Source organism: Tachysurus vachellii, chromosome 20 (genome assembly GCF_030014155.1).
Source record: "Tachysurus vachellii isolate PV-2020 chromosome 20, HZAU_Pvac_v1, whole genome shotgun sequence".
In the NCBI taxonomy this organism is placed as follows: Eukaryota; Metazoa; Chordata; class Actinopteri; order Siluriformes; family Bagridae; genus Tachysurus; species Tachysurus vachellii.
In genome coordinates this window covers 18389203-18415585 of record NC_083479.1, presented here as the reverse complement: position 1 = coordinate 18415585, position 26383 = coordinate 18389203, and the positions used below count along the sequence as shown (strand labels likewise).

Sequence of the window (26383 nt, the reverse complement as noted above, 5' to 3'; positions counted from 1 at the left end):
AATTTAGGGTCTGAGTAGAGCAGGAGCCTCAGCCCCATGTGATGGGATGTGGACACTTGTGTTTTCTCATATATGGTCTAGAATGTTCTACTTATTTAATCTTACACTGAAGTTGCAACGAAAATGATTAGTCAATCAATCTGTTCGTCTGTGCTTCCAAGATATGACTTAGTATGTAATCAGCTAATAATCACATTCAGTATATTGTTAATTTCTCTGTACAAGCTGGTGCATACAGGGAACATATTCTGGCACATTTTGTACTGCTTATCACAGAGTACAGGAGGACTGTACACACCAGACACGGTGATTCTCTCTCTCTCTCTCTCTCACACACACACACACACACACACCATGTGTTAGATAACTTCACTGAGACATTTCGAGAGAATTCGAGAGAACTGAATCCTCCCTTTTAGTTTATCTTTGATATTCCATGCCAATACAAATGATGTTGTAAATGGGGTTAATAAATAATAATAATACCGATGAGTTAATGCACACTTCTTTTATAAAGTTCAGTGGAAAATGTTCTCAGTGCCCAGGTAATTGTTAACTGCTGTGTTAATAATCTTTAAGCCTGGTTTTTTTTTTCTTCTTCATTAACCACATCCTGTTTTTGCCAAAAAGATTAGAAATCAAAATATATTTTGAAAAGTAATAATATAAAAACAAATAGCCATCTATGAGTTAAAATAAACCTCTGGTAAAAAAGAACCAGATGAAAAACTTATTTTAATGACATTTACATGATATCAGTGTTGACGGGTTTATGTAACAGCTTATGTAAGTTATGTAGAACAGAGTGTTTCTTTACATGTGAGCAAGGGTACTAAATAGTATAAGATGTACTTGAAAGAAAGGGTGTATTAAGGAAAATAGCAGTAATATTTTGCCAATATTATTTTAAATGCAATTAAAACTCATATGACAAACAGATTTCACACATCAATAAATTCCTGAGCACCAGAAACACTACTTTGTACATATACTTAAATGACATACTGCGACAAAGAAAAAACAAACACATTTCTACACAAACAAACAAATAAATAAGCTATATGGCCAGTTCTGGAACATATCTCGCAGGGATTTACCTTAGACATATATTTTACCTTTTATATAAAATAATCTATTTTATTTATATGGGTTGTATCATGCATCGCCATTTTCATCTTTTTATACAGTGGTTTATTTCAATCCATTTATGACTTACATTATACAAGCTATTAAATCTTGTTCTCTCACAAGACTCTCTATATTTTCTCTCACTTGAACTTGAATACATTTCCTGAAAAAACCTGAAGACTTTCCTACGAAGAAAAGCTAGCTCAATGAGTGTTACACAGCCGACACCTAAGACGGCTTTCATAAATGGTACATAAACATATCTTTACAGAAAGCTATTTTTATTATTATTATTTGTAGGATGATGTAGGTAACACTCCCATTAATATCAAACATAGAGCTGGGACTACTTTCAGAGCTGCTGTTATAGAAAACGAATCAACAGTTTCTGACCAATCAGATTTCAGAATACACCAGCAGTGCACTATATACTGTATAATTATATAGTACGTGGGAAATTTTCAATTTAAATACTCATTGTTATTGCATCATATTATACACTTTATGTTCTTTCCCTAAATATTTTCTTAAATATTTTTACTATCTTAAAGGGATACTTGAAAGTTGGTTCTGATGACTTAAAATTGTTATGAGATTAATGATAATAACATATACAGCGAATTTTTCTGATCCCTTATTGTTAGTTCCCATGAAATAAGTAGAAGCAGATTTTAAATCCCAGTTTAAGTCCTCAGCTATTGTAAACAATAGTTACAGTGAACTAGATATTTTGTGTAGGTTTGAAATAAATCCACTGTAGTTTACTATGGATTAACTGTGGTACTGTATGATGATCATGGTTATTACATTTTGAACTATAATACTATCATGATATTGTGGTACTTAATTGTTATATTAATAGCACCACTGTATGTAGCTGTATTGTTAAAAGGAATAGTTTAATATTGGAAAATATTTTATATAAAATTAAGAACCATCTGTTATTACTTGTTATTCCTCCATGAATTGCTCTTGAGATTTTAAGGAAAAAAGCAGTTTGAGAAACCTCAAAATTTTAGAAATAATAATTTGAATATTCATATTAATCTAAACATTGTAGCTGGAACTATTGTCTGAGCTGCTGTATTAGACTTTTAATCAACACTTTATGGCTAATCAGAATCAACAGTGATATGAGTGATATGGAGTAAGCAATTTTTATTTATTTATTTGTATAGTACTTAACCATGGCTGCCACACATTACACCATTTCCACATAAACAGGTATTCATTTCGTACATTTTTTTTATCACACTTCATCCCTTTCAATCATCACTTACTAGAGGGAAGACAGAGTAAACACAGTTATTGTGAAACTATTGTAGTTATACCATAATGACCACTGAATAACCACAATTTACAAACATTGGTTTAATTTTGTGCCAAATACATTGGATAATTTTCATAATGGTAGGTCAGTAATGGGTTTGAGGCAGAGACTGAGACTGAAAAATGCATTATTGTGAAATTATGTTTGTAAGTAAGAGAAAGTGTTTACTATGAGTGTTACTTATAAATTCTACTGTGTAGTCTGAAGCTATTCAGAGTTGTGAATGTGTACTGTCTGGGGCTATTTTTGCTTTAGCATGGAGAAACTGATGGCGAGGTTTTAGCAGACCAGCCAATGTGGTAAGAGCATGTGCACTGACAGAAAGCCCAAAAGGGACGGACAAAGTCTGGCGTCTCATGGCTGACCGGAGACTAGACTGGAACCATCCGGTGACTTGGTTTATTGTTTAACATTCCTCTCAGAGACACTGGGGTCCTCCATAAAGTGCTTCTTTTTTGTATTGTTAATAGTACAACAGCTGATGTAATATTTAATAACTTGTCCTGATGGAAAGGCTGACCGGCAGGAAAAATGTCTGGTACAGGAAAGATCAACTGTCCTGTGCCTCAGTTTAGAGTTTAACAGTATTAAAAGTAGGTGAATGAAAAATCATTAATAACTAGTCCTCAGCATTTCTGAAGCATTTCTGAGTATTTCAATAAAAATGTGTGTCATACATATAAAATTATATACATGATAAAATAATTCCCCTAATTTGTGGTGAAAAGTAATAGAATTAAAATATAAATTGCATCACATCACTTTCCACTTGTGCTAGATTTGAAACGTATTGGACAGACAGACAGATAGACACATTCACACACATATACACACACACACAGTCGTATGCAAAAGTTTAGGAACCCCTGACAATTTCCATGATTTTTATTTATAAATATTTGGGTGCTTGGATCAGCAATTTCATTTTGATCTATCAAATAACTGAAGGTAGTGTTAATTTCGTCACCTATTTTTAATTTAGTCTTAGTCTTGTGCAAAATGTCTTTGTTAGTTTTAGTCATATTTAGTCATTCACATATATTTTTTGTTTCAGGTTTTAGTCGAGTTTAAATTGAAAATTTCCCACATACTATATAATTATACAGTATATAGTGCACTGCTGGTGTATTCTGAAATCTGATTGGTCAGAAACTGTTGATTCGTTTTCTATAACAGCAGCTCTGAAAGTAGTCCCAGCTCTATGTTTGATATTAATGGGAGTGTTACCTACATCATCCTACAAATAATAATAATAAAAATAGCTTTCTGTAATGATATGTTTATGTACCATTTATGAAAGCCGTCTTAGGTGTCGGCTGTGTAACACTCATTGAGCTAGCTTTTCTTCGTAGGAAAGTCTTCAGGTTTTTTCAGGAAATGTATTCAAGTTCAAGTGAGAGAAAATATAGAGAGTCTTGTGAGAGAACAAGATTTAATAGCTTGTATGATGTAAGTCATAAATGGATTGAAATAAACCACTGTATAAAAAGATGAAAATGGCGATGCATGATACAACACATATAAATAAAATAGATTATTTTATATAAAAGGTAAAATATATGTCTAAGGTAAATCCCTGCGAGATATGTTCCAGAACTGGCCATATTGCTTATTTATTTGTTTGTTTGTGTAGAAATGTGTTTGTTTTTTATTTTTTTCAGAAAAATGATGTGATTGTGACAGGGGCGTGGGAAGAGGTTTCAAGTTGGGAGTTCTGAGTTTTTTCTGTCACCACTTTTGAATAAGAAACAATATCAAGGCTATAAAACTTGTCAAAACTCCGCGAATCACAAAAGTATCAGTGAGAAGTTGAGAACACTCGTTTAAACAGTGCATACACTCGAACTTGACTGCACATCACATTTTTTACTTTATTGATACTGCTTTTAATCGTAAAGACCGGTCATCGGGACATAAGCTGTCATGTACAGTAAAAGAGCCTGCGCAGGGACAGGAAATATAATTTAACACAAAAAGCCTAGACCAGGGGTGGACTTGTGCTCAGGAGTTTTTTATTTAGTTATTTATTTATTTTTGAGCGGTGTGTGGACGAATTCTTTCTACGCACACACTATTTTATTTCTTGATAACAGACCGCTGCGAACTATAACACACCGTTGCCATGAAAAACAGAACGTTGCTATGGACACACAGGATTCTAACCGTAGAGACGGAGTGCACTATTTTCTGTAGCGTAAACAATACAATCGTTTTTAAATCAATAAACTCCTTTTTAAATCATCATTTTGTGTGAAATTATTGATTTATTTGGTAGGTAGCAATATAATAAACGGGATCCGCTTCGCGGACCTGTAACTTGAGCAACAGCGAAGCCGCGAACTCGTTGTGAATATTTTAAAAGCGTAACAGCTGATGAAAAAGCAGAGAATTGTAGACGAAAATGAAGAGAGATTTTATCTTAGTTTTTATTTTTTACAAAACATTTTCGTCTCATCTTTTTTTGTCAACAATAATGCATGTTAATTTAGTCTTAGTCAGCGTTTTTGGACAGTGGTGCAGTCTTGTCATCGTCTCGTCTTAGTCATGAAAATAAGGTTGTTGACGAACATATTTCGTCTCGTCTCGTCTGACGAAATTAACACTAACTGAAGGACACAGTATTTCAGTAGTGAAATGAGGTCTATTGGATTAACAGAAAATGTGCAATATGCATCAAAACAAAATTAGACAGGTGCATAAATTTGGGCACCCTTGTATTTTTGTTGATTTGAATACCTGTAACTACTTAGCACTGATTAATTGGAACACACAATTGGTTTGATGAGCTCATTAAGCCTTGAACTTTATAGATATGTGCATCCAATCATGAGAAACGGTAATTAAGGTGGCCAATTGCAAGTTGTTGTTCTCTTTGACTCTCCTCTGAAGAGTGGCAACATGGAGGCCTCAAAACAACTCTGAAATGACCTGAAAAAGAAGATTGTTCAACATTATGGTTTAGGGGAAGGCTACAAAAAGTTATCGCAGAGAAATAAGCTGTCAGTCCACTTTGAGGAACATAGTGAGGAAATGGAAAGACCACAGGCACAGTTCTTGTTATGGACAGAAGTGGCAGGCCACGTAAAATATTGCAGAGGCAAAGGCGAAGGATGGTGAGAACGGTCAAAAACAGCCCACAGACCACCTCCAAAGACCTACAACATCAACTTGCTGCAGATGGTGTCACTGTGCATCGTTCAACAATTCAGTGCACTTAGCACAAGGTGAAGCTGTACGGGAGAGTGATGCGAAAGAAGCCTTTTCTGCACACATGCCACCATCGGAGTCGCCTGAGGTATGCAAACGCACATTTGGACAAGCCAGCTTCATTTTGGAATAAGGTGCTGTGGAGTGATGAAACAAAGATTGAGTTATTTGGTCATAACAAGGGGTGTTATGCATGGTGGCAAAAGAACACAGCATTCCAAGAAAAACACTTGCTACACACAGTAAAATTTGATGGAGGTTCCATCATGCTGTGGGGCTGTGTGGCCAGTGACGGTACTGGGAATCTGGTTAAAGTTTAGGGTCGCATGGATTCCACTCAATATCAGCAGATTCTTGAGAATAATGTTGAGGAATCAGTCACAAAGTTGAAGTTACACCGGGGCTGGTTATTTCAACAAGACAACGACCCAAAACACTGCTCAAAATGTATGAGCACTACTCGGGCATTTATACAGAGGAGCAATTAGAATGTTCCTGAATGGCCATCCCAGTCCCCAGACCTGAAGATCATTGAACATCTGTGGGGTGATTTGAAGCGGGCTGTCCATGCTCGGCAACCATCAAACCTAACTGAACTGGAGATGTTTCATAAGGAGGAATGGTCCAAAATACATTCATCCAGAATCCAGACACTCATTACAGGCTATAGGAAGCATCTACAGGCTGTTATTTCTGCTAAAGGAGGCTCTACTAAATATTGATGTGATTTTTCTTTTGGGGTGCCCAAATGTATGCACATGTCTAATTTCGTTTTGATGCATATTGTGCATTTTCTGTTAATCTAATAAACCTTATTTCACTACTGAAATATGACTGTGTCCTTCAGTTATTTGATAGATCATGAAATTGCTGATCCAAATATTTTTAAATGAAAATCAATTTGTCAGGGGAAATTGTCAGGGGTTCCTAAACGTTTGCACACGACTGTGTGTACACACACATACATGAAAGAAGTCGATAGATATGTCGGTTAGTGAGAACTATTAATAATGTAAATACATTATGTATTTAAAACGTACAATTAAAAACAATTACTTAAAGTAATTGGAAACATTAACAGACACATAGCTAGCCTGGAACCAGTTTAGTCCAGTGCGGTGCAGAGTTTTTTTTATTCCATATAAGGAAAGTGGGTGTGGTTTCCAGGCGTCTGCGTCACATCACTCAAAGGAAAGGCTTCCGTCTTCGTAAAGCGCGTGGAAGAGAGACCGTATAAGAACACAGCTGAGCGCTCGTCCATCTAAATCGGATATTTTTTATAGCTTTTCAGCAGTTTGTAAGTAATTAAGCGACATAGTGTTATTTTATATATTAAAACTTCACTTTTGTTTATACGACTGAAGCCAAATTCATTTGGTGTAATTTTTAAATTTAACGTCTTTAATTTTGAAATCTACAGCGCGCGCACCTGAACGTTAATCGGGCGCGCTGTCTGAGGGGGAAGAAGAGACGAGAAGCTCGCGTTCATCAGTCTTTTACCGTGGTAACTTCTGTTTTCTTTAACATCGTACGGTATTCTTTTGTCTACTTGTGTTTAAATGGTATTCGGGTTTAATCTGTGACAATGAATGAATGTTATATGGGTTGTTCTTGGCGCGAGTTAAAGCTAACCGCTAACTAGCTAAACGCGCCTGATTTATATAGGAAACGTGTCTTGGTTCATTTACGCGATGTTAATCTGGTTATATATATTTTTTTTTTTGGTGCGACGGTGTATTTTAAGGTCCGACTGTCTGTTTTTGATTTGGATATTGTTTATTTTTTAGCGGTTGTCAATGTCACGTGTAGAAAGTGAATCTTGCCGGTCGTGTCTTATGAAATAACAAGATCGAATTTTTTATTTTATTTTTAACTACTAAAATATGACGTTTTTATTAACCAGTGCGATTTCTCACTAAACAACAGCGTTTGTAATGCCTACCAAAAAGCGACGTATTAACGTTGAGGTCTGAACTAGCAATTCATTGTTCTAACGTGTAGTCACGAGCGATTCGGCACTTTGAGTCGACTCTCCTCGGTACATCCACGTCTTTTTATTTTTTTAAATTTTTTTATTGTAAACAAAAACGATAGAAATGTATTCGGTTATATTTCTTGCACAAAAACCTACGAAAATTTAGTAACTGTAAAGACTGCTGGAGAACGTGCCGATGAAATCTTGGATTGAAGTATGTAAAGAATTTTCTGGTAAAGTGAATCGATTGATCTGATTCAATAGAAGGGGCTGGAATTCCCATCATTAAGTCATTGTGCGTTTTAAGATAACGCGCTGAACACGAAGTTCATATTGGCAAACTATGTTCATACTAGTGTAATAAGATCACAAGTTACTTTATAGTGCAGGGGGAAAACGGAAATATGAGAAGTTTACAAAACAAACTGGCCGTGATTAAAGAATGGGATTAGCGTTGAGCCGGTCTCGTGCTCCGTAAATTACCCGCAGTTAGCTTCCGAGTTAACGGCTAATCTGGATTATCGAGCGCCAACACGCTGATATGCGTTCTTTTCCTTGGTTTCCTCGTTAATGTAAGTGGCAAAATATCTGAAATGTTATCAGTTGACTTAAATGTGAATTAAAACAGGGGGGTGGGGTTGGTGACGTCAGCTGCATTAGCCGACTAGCTTGCATTAAGGGGAAGTGAACAAGAGGACATGGCTGTTTGCCAATATTGAGCTGCGGCGTTTATCCTTGAGATATAACTAATAGTAATGTGACCACCTCCACCCTGTTTAACTGTAATGTAGTGATACGTGTTTTTAGTCTTTACCCTAAATGATGTCATCTCTAGGAATGCAAATTTGCAAGTGTAAGATTGTATTTTAGGATGTAGGGCTCCCCCCCCCCTCTAAAAAAAACCCTTGTAGGTTTGTGATTTAAAATGGGTTTAGTTTCAACTAACAGATGAAGGACAGGGGGTTAAAACAGCTCAGTATCATCTATAAATATGTTCTGTAGACAGATTTCTGGCCATTTGAAACTCAACCCCTTATTTGTTAGCCTTGAAAAAGTTAAACTTGCACCAGCCGAAACTGGAAAACTAAAGGATAAACGTTTATAATTTTATTCTAAACATGAAGGCAACACGGTGAGAACTCCAGGTGTTGTGGAAAATTCTTTTCTCCTTATGAATATGGCGACACCCAGTCTCCCACATGGATGCTACCTGCGTGTTCCAGACCAAACCAGAGACTTTACTTAGGGTCTGCTGTGGTTATGATGCATGTTTGCCATGTGTCTCTAAGTCCTTGCTTAGTCTACACGGTGTCCGTTATGGCTGGATTCAGACTTAAAAAAACTGTTTTTAAAATATCCAGCAGTTGGACTGGACGAGACAGGAATGAAATGTTTATTGTTGAGTTGTCGTAAGTAAGCTTGAGTGGGTGTTAAATGGTTATCACAGTTAACTCTTTGTGTCCTAGCTACCTTGTGTAAAAGTTTTTTTTCTATTGGCCTTTGCATTTTTCTCTATTCACTTGTTTAGTACAAGTTATTTCTAGAGATTGAAATTTGTTGCAGCACTCTTGGACATGCAGTTTGAAATCTGAGCTGCCATTTGCTTCTTTTTTGACCAGTTATGTTGGGGTGAGGCTTTGAATGGTTGACCTCTATCATCAGTTGTACCATTGGGTGGGGGAGAGAAATTCAGCATATACTAAAATAGTTAGGCGATGGCTAGCAAGCCTGTCTGTACATATAAATTTTGATTAAACTTTTATTACAGTGTAAGCTGTAATGAATCATAAATTTGTTAGATAACAACCGGCAAGGATGAATTGTGGTTTCTAACTACAATATAATGTTTTCTGGTTAAGTGTATTAATAAAGAGTAAACATGTTATGTTTCTAGGGTGGTGCATTGTTTGTGCTCGCTAAAAAGATGCCGTATCTGATCATGCCATAAGGTTTTTTTTTTTTTTTTTTTTTTTTTTTTTTTGCGCATCCTTGTTCTGGTTTGGTGATGCTGCTGTTTTGTTGATCTTCTAATCAACTGTAAATAAAGAAAAGCAAATATTTTTGGGCTTGATATCTGGGTGTTTTTTTTTTTTTTTTTTTTTTTTTTTATTTTTGTTTTTGCTTTGCTTTTCCTCCCTTGTGTAGTAAGCAGGAAAATTGTCTGAAATGTTTTACTTCAGAAGATAGCCACCTTGTTAAATGGGCACAGTTTATCTGCAGAACACAACCATGGGGTGAAAACCCAGACGCTGTGTATCTTAGCAGCCTACTCCCAAACAGCATTTAGGAAGTATTGTATACGATATTACAGTAACTCTTTACACTCGAACATAGCTCAGGAATGTTAAAAGTGAATGTTTGCTTCCATGGAATTATTATGTAGAGCTTGTTTTTCTTTGAGATAAGGAAGTAGAATACTGGTATGTTAAAACGAAAGAATTGTAAAAATGTATTCCATGATGTGAAGCGTTTTTCAAAACCTCTTCGTCTTGATTATGAGCAGAGGAAGGCGGTTAAGTTCCTTAAATGATTATAAATGCCTACATATGATTGCTATCACATGTTTTTCAAGCACATATGACACTGATGCCTCAGTCACACTGTAGTAATTTTTTTTTCCCCTTCTGTTTTTTTTCCTTTTCAGGAATGAGCTTCCATTCATCCATCCTGTCTGTTGCACAATGGATGTCCGCTCCGTCTGCCTAATTGGCCAAACTAAAACGCATTGTAGTAGCGCTAGTATATTCAGAGGATAGCAATAGCCCCCTTACTCCACCCTCTCCCTCAGCATTACACACCAGTTTACAACTTACAGCAGTGCAGATTCTCTCACTAGTGTCTGGATTTGCTCTAAATTGCTGTTTTAGCAGAGGGTGAAGGTAGGTAGGTTTGGGGAATTTCAGAAAGAAAACAAATCTTTAGAAACAATAGTACCTCAGTTATTTAAACAATTCTAGTGTGCTGCTTAAATTAAGGGCTATTAAGGTTTTTTAACCCTTTAAGATTGTGACGCTATTTAAAACTTGAAAGAGAAGAATAAAAAAAGCTATTGCACAAAATGGTTTCAACAACTTTAGCTGCAGTAACGCTGATGAGCACTGTGGTGCTAGCCACCACGGGCCCATTGACCGGATACCTGTGGCTCCTGATTGTCGGATTCATAATCGCCTTCATTCTGGCCTTTTCCGTGGGTGCTAACGACGTCGCCAACTCATTTGGCACCGCCGTGGGCTCTGGTGTGGTCACCCTGAAAGTCGCATGCATCCTTGCTACCGTGTTCGAGACCCTGGGGTCGGTGCTTCTGGGAGCCAAAGTCAGCGAGACGATACGCAAAGGGATCATTGACGTGAACATGTACGCCGGCAATGAGCACGTTCTCATGGCCGGCTCGGTCAGCGCTATGGTTGGTAAGTGGCCTGCTTTATTGAAGTTGATATCTTCTGAGCAAAAAATCTCCTTATACTTGTTAATGATTCCTTTTAATGGTATGGTATTTTTCTTTAAATCTCCAGGCTCTGCTGTTTGGCAGTTGATGGCTTCGTTTCTCAAATTGCCCATTTCTGGTACGCATTGCATCGTAGGAGCAACTATCGGCTACTCCCTGGTGGCAAAAGGCTTACAGGGAGTCAGATGGCTTGAGCTTCTGCGAATTGGTGAGTCTGTCTAAATTACAGTTTCTGGTTTTATAAATTTTTTTGTGTATTTTTGAGTCACATCTGAAGTTTTATATTTATTTATTTATTTATTTATTTAGAATTATTCACACTGTTCAAAAATTTATGTCCTGTTAGTAATAAATGAATAATGACCAAATCTCTTGAAAAGTACATATTTAGGTTGCAGATCAAATTCTTTACTAATGGGATTGTTTTTGTAGTCACATTTTACTGTAAATCCAAATCAATGGGAATTTGCTTACTGTGGAAGTCTAAGGAGTAGTTGCTGGATTTTGGTAGCATTAAAATCTTTAAGGATTATATTTAACAGCCTCACGCCTGTAACGGTTACACTTGAACAGTGCAGGTTTCAGAATGTAATGGAGACACCATTTTTCATCAATAACTTTTTTTTCCTTATGTTTTTTATAACTTAAACAAAAGTCTTAGTTACTAACATTGATGAAGATGCTCTATCTGATCTGGTAACCACAGATTCTTGCCTTGCCTCTTTTTTTTTTTTTTTTTTTTTTTTTTTTTTTTTTTAAAACAGTTTTAGGATTGTGCAGGCTGATAAATATTCGTTATTTATGCCCTTATACTTTCATTCAAAGTGAGTTTTTTGGTTTGATGTGTAGGGTTGGGATTCGAGAACCGGTTCTGTTTAACAGGAACCGGAACCGCGCCGAATTTTTAAGTTTCGGTTCCAAACGTGGGTCCGATGTGATGACGGGCAAAGCGCTGGGAGCGGTCACTTTAAATAGCCATGTCTTACCTCATGAGTATTAATTGTTTACACTGTTTACAGTCACGCACCCAAATTAACGCAGCTTACCACAGAAATCAGTCACTCGTGCTGCTGTGCTGAGGTACGCTTTGTGTTAAACATGTCTTAAAAAAAGGTCTAAAGGTCTAATTCATTTCCAAAGCTACAACAATGAAGCAAATCTCCCCCCCTCTGAGAGGGTTTTCTTCACAGCTGGAGATACAATAAGCCAGGAAAGGTCTTGTCTTTTCCCAGAGAAAGCAGACATGTTAATTTTTCTTCAGAAAAATTGCTAACTGTTTTGCTAAGTTGTAATTCTGGATGTTAAATTTGATGTTGGATTTATTTAAATTTAAATTGGTATGAATTGAAATGCTCTGTTTTAAAATATTTAAAAAGTGATTAATAAACACAAATGGAATTGTTTAAGTATTGCGCAATATTTTTCACATTTTCTTTTATTATGGAATCAGAACCGGGAATCATAAGGCAGAACTGGAACCAGAATCAGAACCGGAAAATTTCTTTGATACCCAACCCTGTTGATGTGTCAGAATTGCACTTGATTGACTGTGTTCTGCCCTATATTCATACCCTGTTTTTTTCCTCCCTCCTCCTTCAGTTGCGTCTTGGTTCCTCTCTCCGCTCCTCTCTGGCTTCACATCGGCTGTTCTCTTCTACTTTGTCCGCATGTTTATCTTGCAAAAGGTAAGCACGAGAAACCTCTCCCTGCTCGCTCTCTTGAGTCACGGCAAAGGTTGTATAAGCATAATGGCCAAGCTGGTACAATGAGGATATTCTAGATTAGAAAGACAGTATGGAAACCGACATCTATTTATTTATTTATTATAGATTATACGGTCGTGGTTGCAGTTGAAGCCAGCCTGTGATTGTGTATGTAATATCTGTGCTTTGTATTACCATTAAGTATTTTTTCTATCATTGTTTTTGTGTTTGTAGAAGGATCCAGTTCCCAATGGACTCAGGGCATTGCCTGTCTTCTATGCTGTCACTATGGGAATCAATCTGTTCTCCATCATGTTTACAGGCGCACCGAGTGAGTTATCCTCCTGTCACTTCCCTCTTTCCTTATGATTAAGCCGTTTCTTTAAAACAAGGCCTAACAGACTCAACACGCAACACTATTTGTGTAGTGCGTTAAAATTACTAATCGACGGAAGCTCTATGAACATGAATTTGGTGTTTCCCCTGCCCCCCTGGATCTTTTTTTTTTTAATTATTTACCTCGGTCAGCCTTTGTCCTTTGAACAGAGGAAAGAAGAGAAAAAAAATCAAAGGAGTACACGTCATCCATCAAACTGAATCTTCATCATTGTAGCTTCCTTTTTCTTTTCTTTTTTACTTTTCTTTTTTCTTCTTTTTACCTATTTTTTGCTGTCCATACGTTTTTTACACACACAATTCTGGGGTTTTATTAAATGAGCACACTTTTACCCCCCCCCCCCCTTTTTTTTTTCTTTCTTTCTTTCCTTCTTTCTTTCCTTCTTTCCTTCTTTCCTTGTATGAAGGCTACAGGCCAGAGTATGACAAAATACACAGAGAGGAGTGTGTATGCACTCCTATTAGGCACGGGAACGTGCATCATGTGCACATAAAACATTAGACCTATCTACACACTCTTTAATTTATTGTGCAGGCTGATTGTTTTGGATTAGAGAGTACTTCATGAAAGATGATTAATAATGGTTGAGCAAAAGATTTGTTTAAACCAATTATTTATTTATTTTAACATTTAGCTTAACATCTAGAAAAAGAAGTATGATTCATACTTGAATTTATGAAGAAAAGTATATTTCCACATGGTCAGTGTCTTGTATCTCTGACCTTATGACCTGCTAATATTTGATCCACTTAAATGATTACCTTTTGTAATTCGTGTTCTAAATAGAGTTTAGATGTCCTCTAGCTTTGTGATCTTTGATATTCAAACCTGAATCTCATTAAATTTTAACTAGACAGGGTTATGAGACCAGTTTTAATCGAAGTCATTCTACTTCACTGACACACACACGTGCACTTTTGGTCAAAATCTCCTGCTCTGGTGTTGGACTGTGTAGTCTCCAGTAATGGAACCAGATTAATGCGAGGATTAGCCCCTGAGCTTTGGCTGCACTCTGCTGACTTCGTCTTATCTGCTACTGAATTAGCTTCAGGATCAGTAGATCTTTCTTCATGATAAAATGTCCTCAAGGCACAGATTACTTGGCTTCAGCCATATTTTTCTCGAACGTTTTCATCAATTCTCTCGCACTGGGAGGGCTGGAACATTTTCAGCTTTCTGGCCCAACTGTACTAAAGGACATCTGCTTCCCTGCACTCATGGTTTAGTCCTTTTTTTTTTTAAATGATCAAATTCCATGAAGCAGAAATATCAAAGCAGCAAATAGATGGTGGGGGGGGACGCACCTGATTCCTTTAGGTGTTAAACAGCTGCTGTGACTTCTCTAGGCTTTTCATTGAATTTTAATACCCTGATCACATGAGATGTACACTTAAATTTTCTGAAGGGTTACAAATCTCTCCTTTACCTGCCAAGACTTAAAAAGCACTACAATCATTTCCACCTCTCGAATATGTTGTGCTGAAGCCCTGCAGGCTTGGGAGTGAGGAATGTTCTGGGAGCTTAATGCAAATAACATGGTTGCACAAAAAACATTAGGGGCGCAGCAGCTTATTATGAACGCTGCCGCATGCTGTGAGTCATCATTTCAGTTCTGTTGGTTAGTTTGAAGTGGTTGTCTAGTTAAAACCTATAAAAATGCAGTCCAGTAAAGAGAAAGTGCTTCCTCTCTGTGGTATGAAGTCTCATTTCTCAACACATCCCGCCCAGCTCTTGCTTCTTTTTAAAAACTCATAAAGCCCCTGCTGGGATTGGCATTGCTGCTGTTGGTAAATTAATGGGAATCCTAACCGATATAACCCTCTCCTCTTTATCAGAATGCCCAGTTTCAATAGCAGTAGTTCTGTCTGGAAAGTTCTCCCCTGGCACATCGTCCTTTCTTTTGTTATGCTAAATTGTAACTGATAGTTTAGAGTAGCATGAATGAAGCCTGGATGGCTCACTTTGCTCTTCAGCTTGTTATTTGTGCTTCACATGAATATGGTAGCATGGCTCACTCGCAGCCAGGCAGAAACTGTTTGCATGTTAATTTTTGCATAACAGCAAGGCGAATCTTCTTAGATTTCACCTTTACCATTAGCGGCACTAGCTTTTTATGATTTTAAAAACAAAAACGCTTCGTGGAACAGTAAGGTTACAGGGTGAAGAAGGTACAGGAGTTTAAGTACTTGGGGTCAACAGTCCAGAGTAATGGAGAGAGTGGGAAAGAAGTAAAGAAGCGAGTGCAGGCAGGTTGGAGTGGGTGGAGAAAGGTGGCAGGAGTTCTGTGTGATAGGAAAATATCAGCAAGAATCAAGGGGAAGGTGTACAGGACAGTGGTGAGACCGGCCATGCTGTATGGTTTAGAGACAGTGTCACTGAAGAAGAGACAGGAGTCGGAGCTAGAGGTAGCCGAACTGAAGATGTTGAGGTTTTCTTTGGGAGTGACAAGATTGGACAGGATTAGGAACGAGTACATCAGAGGGACAGCCCATGTTGGACGTTTGGGGGACAAAGTTAGGGAGGCAAGATTAAGATGGTTTGGACATGTTCAGAGGAGGGAGAGTGAGTATATTGGTAGGAGAATGTTGGACATGGAGCTGCCAGGAGGCAAAGAGGAAGGACAAAGAGGAGGTATATGGATGTAATTAATGAGGATTTGAAGCTAGTGGGTGCAAGTGTTGAGGATGCAGAAGATAGGGTTAGGTGGAGAGAGATGATTCGCTGTGGCGACCCCTGAAGGGAAAAGCCGAAAGAAGAAGAAGAAAAACAAAAACGCTTCCATCTTCCCAATAGCTAGGATCAGCGGCGTGAACTGGGGCTGTAAAGTAAACGGAAACTGGGTGACTGACCTCCTGTTCTTTTATAATGGTTAGTTTAGTGTCACTTTAGATCTGATCTGGTGACCGTGTTATAAATGACTTGGCAAGACAATTATAAGACCATTCTAGATAAAGTATCAAACAGGCGATATTTAGTGTGTGTAACATTGTGAATGACAATATACTGCTTATAAAATGCTTTAAAGTGCAATATATTTAAAGAATCGAAAAGTAAAATAACTTTGCTCTTGGAAGATAATAGACTGATTATTTTCCTCTGTGTGGTCTTTAATGTCTTTTCAATTCGTAACTGTTACACACATTTGGCCATTACATATGTCTAGCCATGACGTAGGTCTTTTATTTTTTGCCCATTATTTCTGCATTGTTCATGTAAATCAGCTTTACCATTTTTATTAACACATTTAATAAGCCATTGTGTCTTGCTGTGTATTATGAGTAAAACACACAGGTTCTTATGTCAAAAAAGAACTAACGCCCAATTTTGGTGTTTGATGAGTAGCGTAGCATTTCTTTTAATTCATTTATTTGATTAAAAAAATCTAGCCCAGTTGTTGAAGAAATGATGTCTTACCAGTTTTAATTACATTATATAATCGATTACTTCATTCCAAATCCCTGTGCTGTCAGGCTTGTTTATTTAAAAAAAAAAAAAAAAAAAAAAAATCAGTCTTGTTGGGTTTCATGTCTTTACCCTGCCAGTAATAATGGTTTATAAACAAGTCATAAATGTAAATTGGACAGAAAACCATGACTGAGTTTGAAATCTTTGCTTCTGCTGGAATATAACTCCTGATTTAATATACAGCCACGATTGTGATCAGATTTACAATTTCCTGTTGATAAGCTCGTGGAGAAATACCTCCATTTAATAGACTTCTAGATATAACTTGCTTATCTTTTTTTTTTTTTTTTTTTTTTTTTCTTTTCTTTTCTTTTCTTTTCTTTTTCTCCACATGTTCACACATGACTTTTAGTAGTAAATACGACTCCTGTAGTGAACACACAACAAACACGTTATGAGATTATACTTTCCCACAAAGCTAAAATGACCACTCCTTTTTTTTCCAGCTGGATCATAAATAGTCATCAGACAGTCGTGGCAATAAAGAATGGCGCTCCGTCGACTCTGAAAACAACTCTTATTATTGTTTACTGAAGCCACGGTTTAGCTGGGTTTATAGATTGTGAAAGCGGTATTTAAGTTGAGCTGCACACATTTTCTCTTTGTTTATCCCGCAGCGTGATTGTGCTACAGTGTCGTCTCTTGTTTTTGTAATGGCTCTTTCTCGTGTGATGAACAGTACATACCTTTCTTTTTATTTACTTATTTTTTTAAACTGAAACCACAGTAGACACTGGGCATGCTACTTATCTACATTCATATATATATATATATATATATATATATATATATATATATATATATATATATATATATATATATATATATAATATATATATATATATAAATATATATATATATATATATATATATATATATATATAATAATTTATTTCCCTCATTTTGCTTTCTTTTCCTAACAATCTTTAACTGACCAAAAAACAACAAATTTTCTATTCCCATAGACTCAAATCTTTAGCTTATTATATTTGGTTTTGGTCAGATGATGCCATCCTGATCTCCTCCCACTGTTTTCAGACACTTGTTAAATCTTTTCCATGAGGCACGCCTGGCTGTGAAAGAGAGCCATTCTACCTTTACCCTAAAAAAAAAAAAAAACAGTCAGTCCTTTTTCTCTTTGCGTAGTGTAAGTGGAGCACGTCGCAAAAGCGTGCTGCAGGAGCACGTGAGTCAGAGCCGGAGGTGGAGCGCCACCAGGCTCGCTACAACCGGTCTCATCTAGAACATTTCCACCCACGTTTACCTCCATCCCTCCCCTCCCTGTCCTCTTTCATTCTTTTTTTTTTTTGGGAGCCACATCTATGCTGACTTGTGTTTTTGGTCCACACATTGCAGAGTTGAATTGAATCCTCCTGTGCCAGCATTTGTCTTCTCAGTATGCTGGTCACATTTATGTTCTGCAGTCTTGGCACAAAAAAGTGGAGAGAAATTTCCCCAAAAAAATACTTAAATTTACATGAATGCTTCACCGTTGGATCCATTTGAAGTCTCCCATACCTATGCCTTTGCCTTTTTTAATTCAGCTTTCTTCCCTAAGCATGGTGTGTAGATTTGTGGGCGATGATCCTGAACAGTGATCTGTAACCCTGCAGAAGCCTTTCTATCAATACATTGTGTGATGTTGTGCCACGGCAGCATTTTGCTGCTGTTCTCATTTTGCCATCTTGCACTTCATACCCAACTGCTACATTTGTCACCTGGTTGCAGATGACACTGGTGGCTTTTACAGTAATTTGAACTTGCTACCTAGTTTTAATTGTCCTTTTTTTTTTTTTTTTTTTTAAATATTATTTAAACAACCGCATAGGTGTCATGATTCCCAAGTCCCTGTCCTTTAGTTACCCTACCTGACCCTTTTTTTATGCTTGTCCCAGTCCTAACACTACTAACATTTTATGTAATTCAGTCCCGTCCTTGAATTATACCTTTCAGAATTCAGTTTTGGTAGCGCACAGTGCCTTTTTGTCTCAAAACCATTTTTGTCTCTTTCTCTCCATTTCCCCTTTGCCCCCTTCTCTGTCCCTTCTGTCTCTTGATGGATCTGCAGTGCTGGGATTTGATCAACTTCCCTGGTGGGGAGTCCTTCTCATCTCTATCGGATTCGGCATCTTCACTGGACTCCTCGTCTGGTTTATTGTTTGCCCCTACCTCAAGAGGAAGATCGAACGTGAGTGACGCTTCTATTTTTCTCTGCAGTTTGTTTTATACGTCTGGGTGTTTTGTTGTAGTTTGCTTTTAATTAGAATACAAGGCCTTCATTATTTCAGCCCACACAGTACCCAAACAAATGTCAGGCAATTTTTTAACTACAAGGTAATTAAGGGTCAGGCAGCATTTAGAAGCACTGTGGGCTACTTTTAAACATTCTCATTTTCTTCCTTAATTATATAAATTGCGTGAGCCTTTTTCTCAGACATTTTTTGTTCTACTTGTGCCAAATATTGCCATGTTGTTGTGAATACTACATCTATGGTATATGATTAAAGTGATCCCAATAATGACTTGTAAATACCTCAATTGATTTGAATTATTTAGCATGCAATAATATGAGTAACAGACTGCAGACAGATCCCTTTCAGTCACATTAGCTCAGAATACCTTAGCGCCTTTGCTTTAGGAAGGAAGACTGGGTCAGTGATTTTCAGAGTTATCCATTAATTGGAATTGGCCTAGAGGATTAGAATAGCCATTCTTGTGACGGACACTAACCCTGTTAAGACTCTTGCTCTACGTTGACATGTCTGTAGGCTAAAGCACAGTGTAAGCCATTTGATTGCACGTTTTCTGTGTCATGATCACGTGCCACTTGGATGTTGGACTAGAGTACATGTCAGCCTGTTTGACCGGCCTTGATAATTGGTTGAACAAGACAACAAGCAAACAGACTCGAGAACAGATTCCAGAACAGGATTAGAGGATCAAGGGGTATTTTTAAAATCACTTTACTATAATACTCCTTGTTAGACAGTAAAACTAATTTAATTTAATGAAACATGACACAAAACTGTTGAAATGCTTCATACTAAGGAATTGACACACATTGGAGAAGTATGGCCCGTTGCCCAGTTTCCTTCTACATAATGGAGGGTGTTTGGGTTAACATTAAGGTTAGATTTCATGGAAATAAATCTAGTACGCATCTCATGTTTGGCACTGTTTCTTTTGGCATCTGTGCATGATTGCGTTTGCAACACACCCACGATAATGAAACCTGTCTGCAATGAGTACAGTTCTCAAGTGCAGGATCACACAGTGACGTGTTTTGGGGTTAGGAATGCGTCCTAATCTTTCACTCTTATTTATTTTTCTTATGTGTAGGTGAATTCAAGTCTTCTAGCCCCTCAGAGAGCCCCTTAATGGAGAAAAGGGATATAGAGGCGCATTGTCCTATCCTCAAACCAGTTCCTGAGAACACTTCTACCCTGACCTCCAGCACTCCTCAAACAGCAGCTCCTTGTGAAGAACGTAGAGTAACCTTCGACATCGGGGACTCGGACGAAGCTGAACCAAAAGAGGGTGAAATCGGCAACGGGACTGGTGAGTTTTGACACAGAGGACGTGTTGGACATACAGGGAATAAAAAACGCCTTGTTTAACAGCCCCATGTCTGCCACCATAATTTAGAGGGCTGTAATCAAAGTACATGAAGGAAAACAAATAATTTGTCACTCAGCTATCACAGTTGCATTTTTAATATAATAAATTAATAGAATATCTTGCTTTAATTTTTGTCAGCATACATTTATAAAGACTTACCTTTTTTAAAATCTCAATTTCTCTCATTTTGACCAGCTTCCAAATCAGCCCACGTTCAGTTTAACAACGGCCCCACCCACGCCCCCAGTAATGGCTACAGTCAGTACCACACTGTCCACAAAGACTCGGGTCTCTACAAGGACCTGCTGCACAAGCTGCACCTCGCCAAAGTGGGCGACTGCATGGGTGAGGGCGGAGACCGGCCCATCCGCCGCAACAACAGCTACACCTCCTATACTTTGGCCATCATCGGCCTCCACAGTGAGTTCAAGCCCCGGGATTCGGATTTCCGTGCCTGCGAGGATGGAGATAAGGACAAGGTGCAAGAGCGCAAGAGGGTCCGCATGGACAGCTACACAAGCTACTGCAATGCTGTTGCTGAGAACGGAGCCCCTGAAGATGGCATCGGAGAAGGAGAAGTGACCCCTGAGATGGCTGAAGAAGGAGGAAACAGCAGCACACTGGAGGAGGACAGGACTGAGGCAGATAAACCAGAAGTTTCCATTTTGTTCCAGTTCCTGCAGATTCTTACTGCTTGTTTTGGCTCCTTCGCTCACGGTGGAAATGACGTCAGGTATGAGCTTTTGAGCTAAATGTAAAACAGACAGCTGGTAATCTGATTAAAAGTTCTATAGCAGCATGATTTAGTATTGAGTGACTTGTTTTACTGTCTCATATTTTTGGCTGTAAACAAAGTTTTTATTGTGTACCAGTCGCATCGTGTCCTCAGGACAGTAAACATACTTTTTTGAAATCCTTCAGGATCATGTATTTAAATCTGATGATTTGTTGTCTCTCTCTCTCCCCACTCCTGCAGTAACGCTATTGGTCCATTGGTGGCGCTGTGGTTGGTTTATGAAAGTGGCTCAGTGGAGTCCACTGCTCCTACCCCTCTCTGGCTGCTGCTGTATGGAGGAGTGGGCATCTGCATTGGGTTGTGGGTTTGGGGCCGCAGAGTCATCCAGACCATGGGCAAAGATCTCACTCCTATCACTCCCTCTAGGTGTGTGTGTGTGCACTCATTTCTGTGTATTGTTGATGATTTATACACTGCTCTTTAAATGTTGTTCTTAGTTTAGCTGTTTTCTTTCTTGCTCCTTTTTTCTTTGTGAATTTTTTTTAAATTCTTTTATCCCTTATTTTTTTTGCCTTGGTCACTTTTTTCTTTCTTTTTTTTTTTTTAAATGTGCTATTGTTTTTGTCCCCGCACACCTTTTTTTTTTTTTATTTGTTTTTTGTTAATGTTTGTTTTAAATCTTTTTTTGGTATTATTTACTTCATTATTTAAGTCTGAATGACTTATTTTTCTAAAGCATCTTTTCAGTAGTGATCCATCCCCCCCCCACTGTATCCTCCACCATGACAATGTGGTGAATGTCTCCACATGTAGCAACTTTTTCCAGCAATGTTCATGTTCTGAACTCAGTTTTATTGTCATTATCAGTGGGTTCAGCATCGAGCTGGCTTCAGCTGTCACTGTGGTCATCGCCTCAAACATCGGTCTGCCTGTCTCCACTACCCACTGCAAGGTGAGTGAGTCACACGCACTCACACTATTCAAACATGAGCTGATGCAAAGCAGGCCAATGGCACAGGTCCATTTGAATAGGGTGGAGAAGTCCAGACTGCAGTGTAGGAGGATAACTACAGGGTGAAACTAGGAGTGTGTGTGTGTATGCGTAACACCGTTTTTTGCTGTGTACATTTCCTTCCCTTTTCTCATAACTAATACAACATCCTTTCTATTTTTTTAAAAATATTTGCACACACCCCAAAGCAGATTAAGCTGCTTTTTATGATTTGATATTTGCTTTAATTCAGGTTTATTCAAATAGCTTGTTACAGAGTATAATAAAAGCACGAGTTAGTCACAAGGTATAAAGTAAACATGGAGCAGCATGCATTGAGTCCATTTGTCATAAGGGTGAGATAAGGCTGCACCTGTCCTTTTTTAACCTCTGTTCTTAATATATTATAGCATGTGATGAGTGCTTTGTTTAAATGGAAGTTTAATAGACTTTTTTTTTTTTGTTTTGTTTACGGATACCTTGCATATCGGTTGCTATTGATCTAGATTGTTAAAGTGAAGTCTCAAACTAAACCATTCATTGAGTGTAAGATTTGTAAGGAATTGTTTATTAAATTACAACCAGGAGAGGAACTAAGTAGATTTTGAAATTGATCGTAAAAGGCCGAGGTCATAGCAAGGTCAGATGTCTGAAGTTGTTTTTCTTCAATAGCTTCCCTCTTGTTTGAAACATCTAAAGGGATTTCAGGCATATGAATTACTGAAAAGAAGGAAGCATGAGTCATGTTGGTGGTGGAGGCATCTTTTTATTTCTGAGCTTAAAAATGTATTTTATTTAACTCAAGCACTACACGGCTGAAATGTGGCAAGTCGTGACCTAATGGTTAGTCTCGGGCTGGCGATACCACGACTGAGGTGCCCTTGAGCAAGGCACCGAACCCCCCAACTGCGGGGGCCGCAGCATAAATGGCTGCCCACTGCTCCGGGTGTGTGTTCACTGCTGTGTGTGTGCACTTTGGATGAGTTAAATGCAGAGAATGAATTCTGATTATAGGTCACCGTACTTAGCCGTATGACGCGTCACTAAAACTGTAGATTTAACAAAGAACAAGAAGCCCAACAAGAAACACAATCAAGTCTCCGTATATAAATAGTCTCTCAGCTTTGAAAAATTCGATATTAGCTATAACATTAGAAATGTTTGGATGATTTCATTTGACCTAAAAATGCGTCACAGGGACTGATTTATAAGATAATGAGGGGATGGATTTATAAGATGTGAGTGGAAATTCTCAACCATTTTCTCTCTCTCCCTCTTCCTTAGGTTGGTTCTGTGGTGGCTGTGGGTTGGCTGCGTTCCCGGAAAGCTGTGGATTGGCGTCTTTTCCGCAACATCTTCCTGGCCTGGTTTGTGACCGTGCCCATCTCTTGTCTCATCAGCGCTGCCATCATGGCGCTCTTCAAATATGTCATTTTCTAAATCCTTGCAGCCTGCTATAATGTAGCTTCTACCGTTCGCAGCTAAGAACGCAAGAGATTTGGCTGTTCTGCCGTCTCTTACTGCCTCACTACCCTTAAAGCTCCACTGTCTATCAGCACTGGGGATTAAGTTATCAAGATGTTTTTTCTTTCTTTTAATTAGGGTTTGTGTTTCTTAGCTTGCATCACGTGTTGACAATTCATCGGTGTTCTGTGTGCACACACGCACCAGGTTTCACTTGCTAAAGAAGCAGGAAAAAATATTTTCTTATTTTTTTTTTTCCTTTTTCATTTTCCAAATGGATGAATTGTTGCCATTTATACATACATACATACATACTCACCTTTTTTGTAAATAATTGATCAGAATAATTTTTTAATGTAATTATGTACATATAACTTCAACTTTTTTTTTGTTTTGTTTTTTAAGTTGGGGGGTGGGGTGGGGAGAACAATTACAGTGCAGTATTAGCTTTCTACTACTTCTGTCACATCTGTCTACACTTAAATCATACGATTCACTGAGACAACACTCTGCCTAGAGCAGTATTTAGACATAAACGAGGTCACCAGTCTGTTTAGAGGTTTTTTTTTTTTTTTAATTTATTATTTTTTTTCTTCCATTCCTTATAATCTGCTGAGCATTTGGGAAGCACTCCTGCAGGTCTTGACTCTTCCATTGCTAATATTTATCATACAGTGATTCCATATCTGTGAGTGTAACTAAAATGCATCAGCTGTTTTGTATTCTCTTTTTTTCTTTTTTTTTTCTTTCTTCCATTATTGCTGTGTTTCTGCTTTATGAATTGATTCTTTGATATTGGATCTAGAAATGCACTGATCCCTTTTTTCATTAGAAATACAATACAGTGCTGGAAATATGACCTTATATCTGACTTGCACTAAATTCTGTCGTCTGTACTGTCGAAACGCAGCTCGGCGCCGTCGTTAGTTACTCACGGCAAAGATGAACTGATTGGATGTTGGAATTGTTTGTTTTGGAATTGATTGTTTGAGGCTGTTTTGCCGTAATTCTTACAAGATCGGTACTTTAAGTATCGTAATGGGTTTGGTTTTGACATATCGTCCCAACTTTAAGTAGTCATTGTATCAACTTATTTTTTAGGTAATAAAAAAGATGCTGGATCATTTCAGATTATCTTGAAATGGAAATCTGAGCCAAACAAAAAGAGTATAAATTAACAGGTCATGATCAGAATCTTGATCCGCCGAATGTCGATTGTAAATTAGAATCTTAAGCCCATGTAGCTTTAAAATTGATTTAAATATAAGCTCCGTTTTAGAAACAGAGCTGCGTCATTTTATATGCCCTCTGCATCTGGTGACACTCTGATCAGCGGAACGTCCTCTAAACGTTTCCAGTCTCCATATGGTGGTTACATGCTTTGTGTTGTGTTGCCGTGCAGCGCTCTTATTGAATGCTGATGAAGTGTAACTGTTACCAGAGGGTTCTCGCACAACCTGTCTGATACGAAGCAGCCTTTCACAATGACCCTGACGTACAAAGGGAGACACGCTTAACTACATGTACTTAACTAACTAATCTCCCTCTACTCCTTTATCGTTGCAGGAAATTCCTTAAGAAAACTGTAGATTTTAAATACGCTAATATCGCTCAGTGGATACGGGACCACTAAACACCACAATAGCTTTTGGTCATTGACTGAAGTGTTGCCCTTTTTATTTTTTTATAGTGGTGTTTAAAAGCTAAGATTAACTCTGCCTTTTCAGTTTTGTAGATTGTTTTTTTTATTATATTTATTTACATCCTCAGGCTTGTTCTGATTGGCTGCTGAGAGCAGAGGGGGGAATAAAAAAAAAAAAAAAACGCAGGCTCTGAAATGTTTAGGTTAATGTCATCGCCACCACTAGTCATAACTACGGAAACGCAAAGAAGGAAAAGGGACGTTTACTTTTAGCATGAATTTGGTTAACAATTGGCGACGGTAGCTTCAGGACCAGTGTGTAAACACTCATGGAAAAATACAACATAAAACTTTCTTCATGCTGCAAACACAAGCTTAACATTCTCCTGTAAAACTTGATCGAATAAGGCAGTGCAGTGCTTCTTTTTAGCATCACATGCTAATCTTGCTAAGCTTTCGCTTGCCTCTTAAACCCTTAGAAACCAGACAAGCTTGATGTTCTATGCTAGCATGTAAATTAGTGTTTATTATGTATATACCCAGGCCATGGGTTAGACATGAAACGCTGCTTTTTAAAGGAATAGTCACACCACACACCCGGATTAGCGTGCTGTGAATTGGTCTCTGGCATTTTGGTGTTTCTCTCCTCTAAAGCAGGAGTGTGTAGGAATTCTGCTGAAGCAAATTTTTTTTTTTTTTAAATTATTTAATTTTTAATTAGCGCCCCATGTTGGACTGATTATGGCCGTGCAGTAACTGCTGTAAAACCTGAGTTAGTGAATGAGTGGCGATTTCGCTGCTGTGTATCTTTAGATTTGCTGTAGTTGCCTTACTATTGTTCTGTATTTTATTTTATTTTATTTTATTTTTTTTAGGTACCAAAGAAAACTGGTGTGTACATTGTAAACATATAATCATTTGTCTTTGGGAGTGATTGGGAAGATTTTTGAGGGAGAAAATAAAACTTTTTTGGGGGGAAATTTGCCTCATTGCCTTATTAACCTTTTTGTTTTGCTTGTTTATTTTATGTGGACCCCTTCATAAACATTAGTTCGTAATTATTTTATTGTATCAATGATTTTAACAGGCACATTGAGCATGTAGTTAATGTAAAATCCAGATTTTATATTAGCGGGTGTTTCTCTGACATTTATATACACAACAGCATAAAATCTAAATTTAATGGCTTTTAGTCACCTGGTCCCGTCACTTCATACTCTGAATGAATCTAATTTATAGAAAACATTTGTTCACATTTTTTAATTATTAAAACCTAGACTTA

General features: G+C 37.7%; 1 protein-coding gene across 3 annotated transcripts; it reads left to right on the top strand.

Annotated features, from left to right (window-relative positions):
* The first annotated feature begins 6884 nt into the window (after positions 1–6884).
* On the top strand, positions 6885–26081 carry slc20a1b (solute carrier family 20 member 1b). 3 transcript variants are annotated; one of them, XM_060895565.1, is made up of 12 exons: positions 6885–6962; positions 7086–7169; positions 10285–11047; positions 11153–11293; positions 12685–12770; positions 13023–13119; positions 18719–18838; positions 19990–20208; positions 20464–21001; positions 21245–21430; positions 21872–21956; positions 23280–26081. In XM_060895565.1, the coding sequence occupies exons 3-12, from the start codon at positions 10699–10701 to the stop codon at positions 23433–23435; spliced, it is 1977 nt and encodes a 658-aa protein (XP_060751548.1). In that variant the 5' UTR covers positions 6885–6962; positions 7086–7169; positions 10285–10698; the 3' UTR covers positions 23436–26081. The 3 variants fall into 3 exon arrangements, with proteins under 3 accessions (XP_060751548.1, XP_060751550.1, XP_060751549.1); XM_060895567.1 differs by having other exon boundaries at positions 7086–7193; XM_060895566.1 differs by lacking the exon at positions 6885–6962 and having other exon boundaries at positions 6983–7169.
* Positions 26082–26383: the final 302 nt, after the last annotated feature.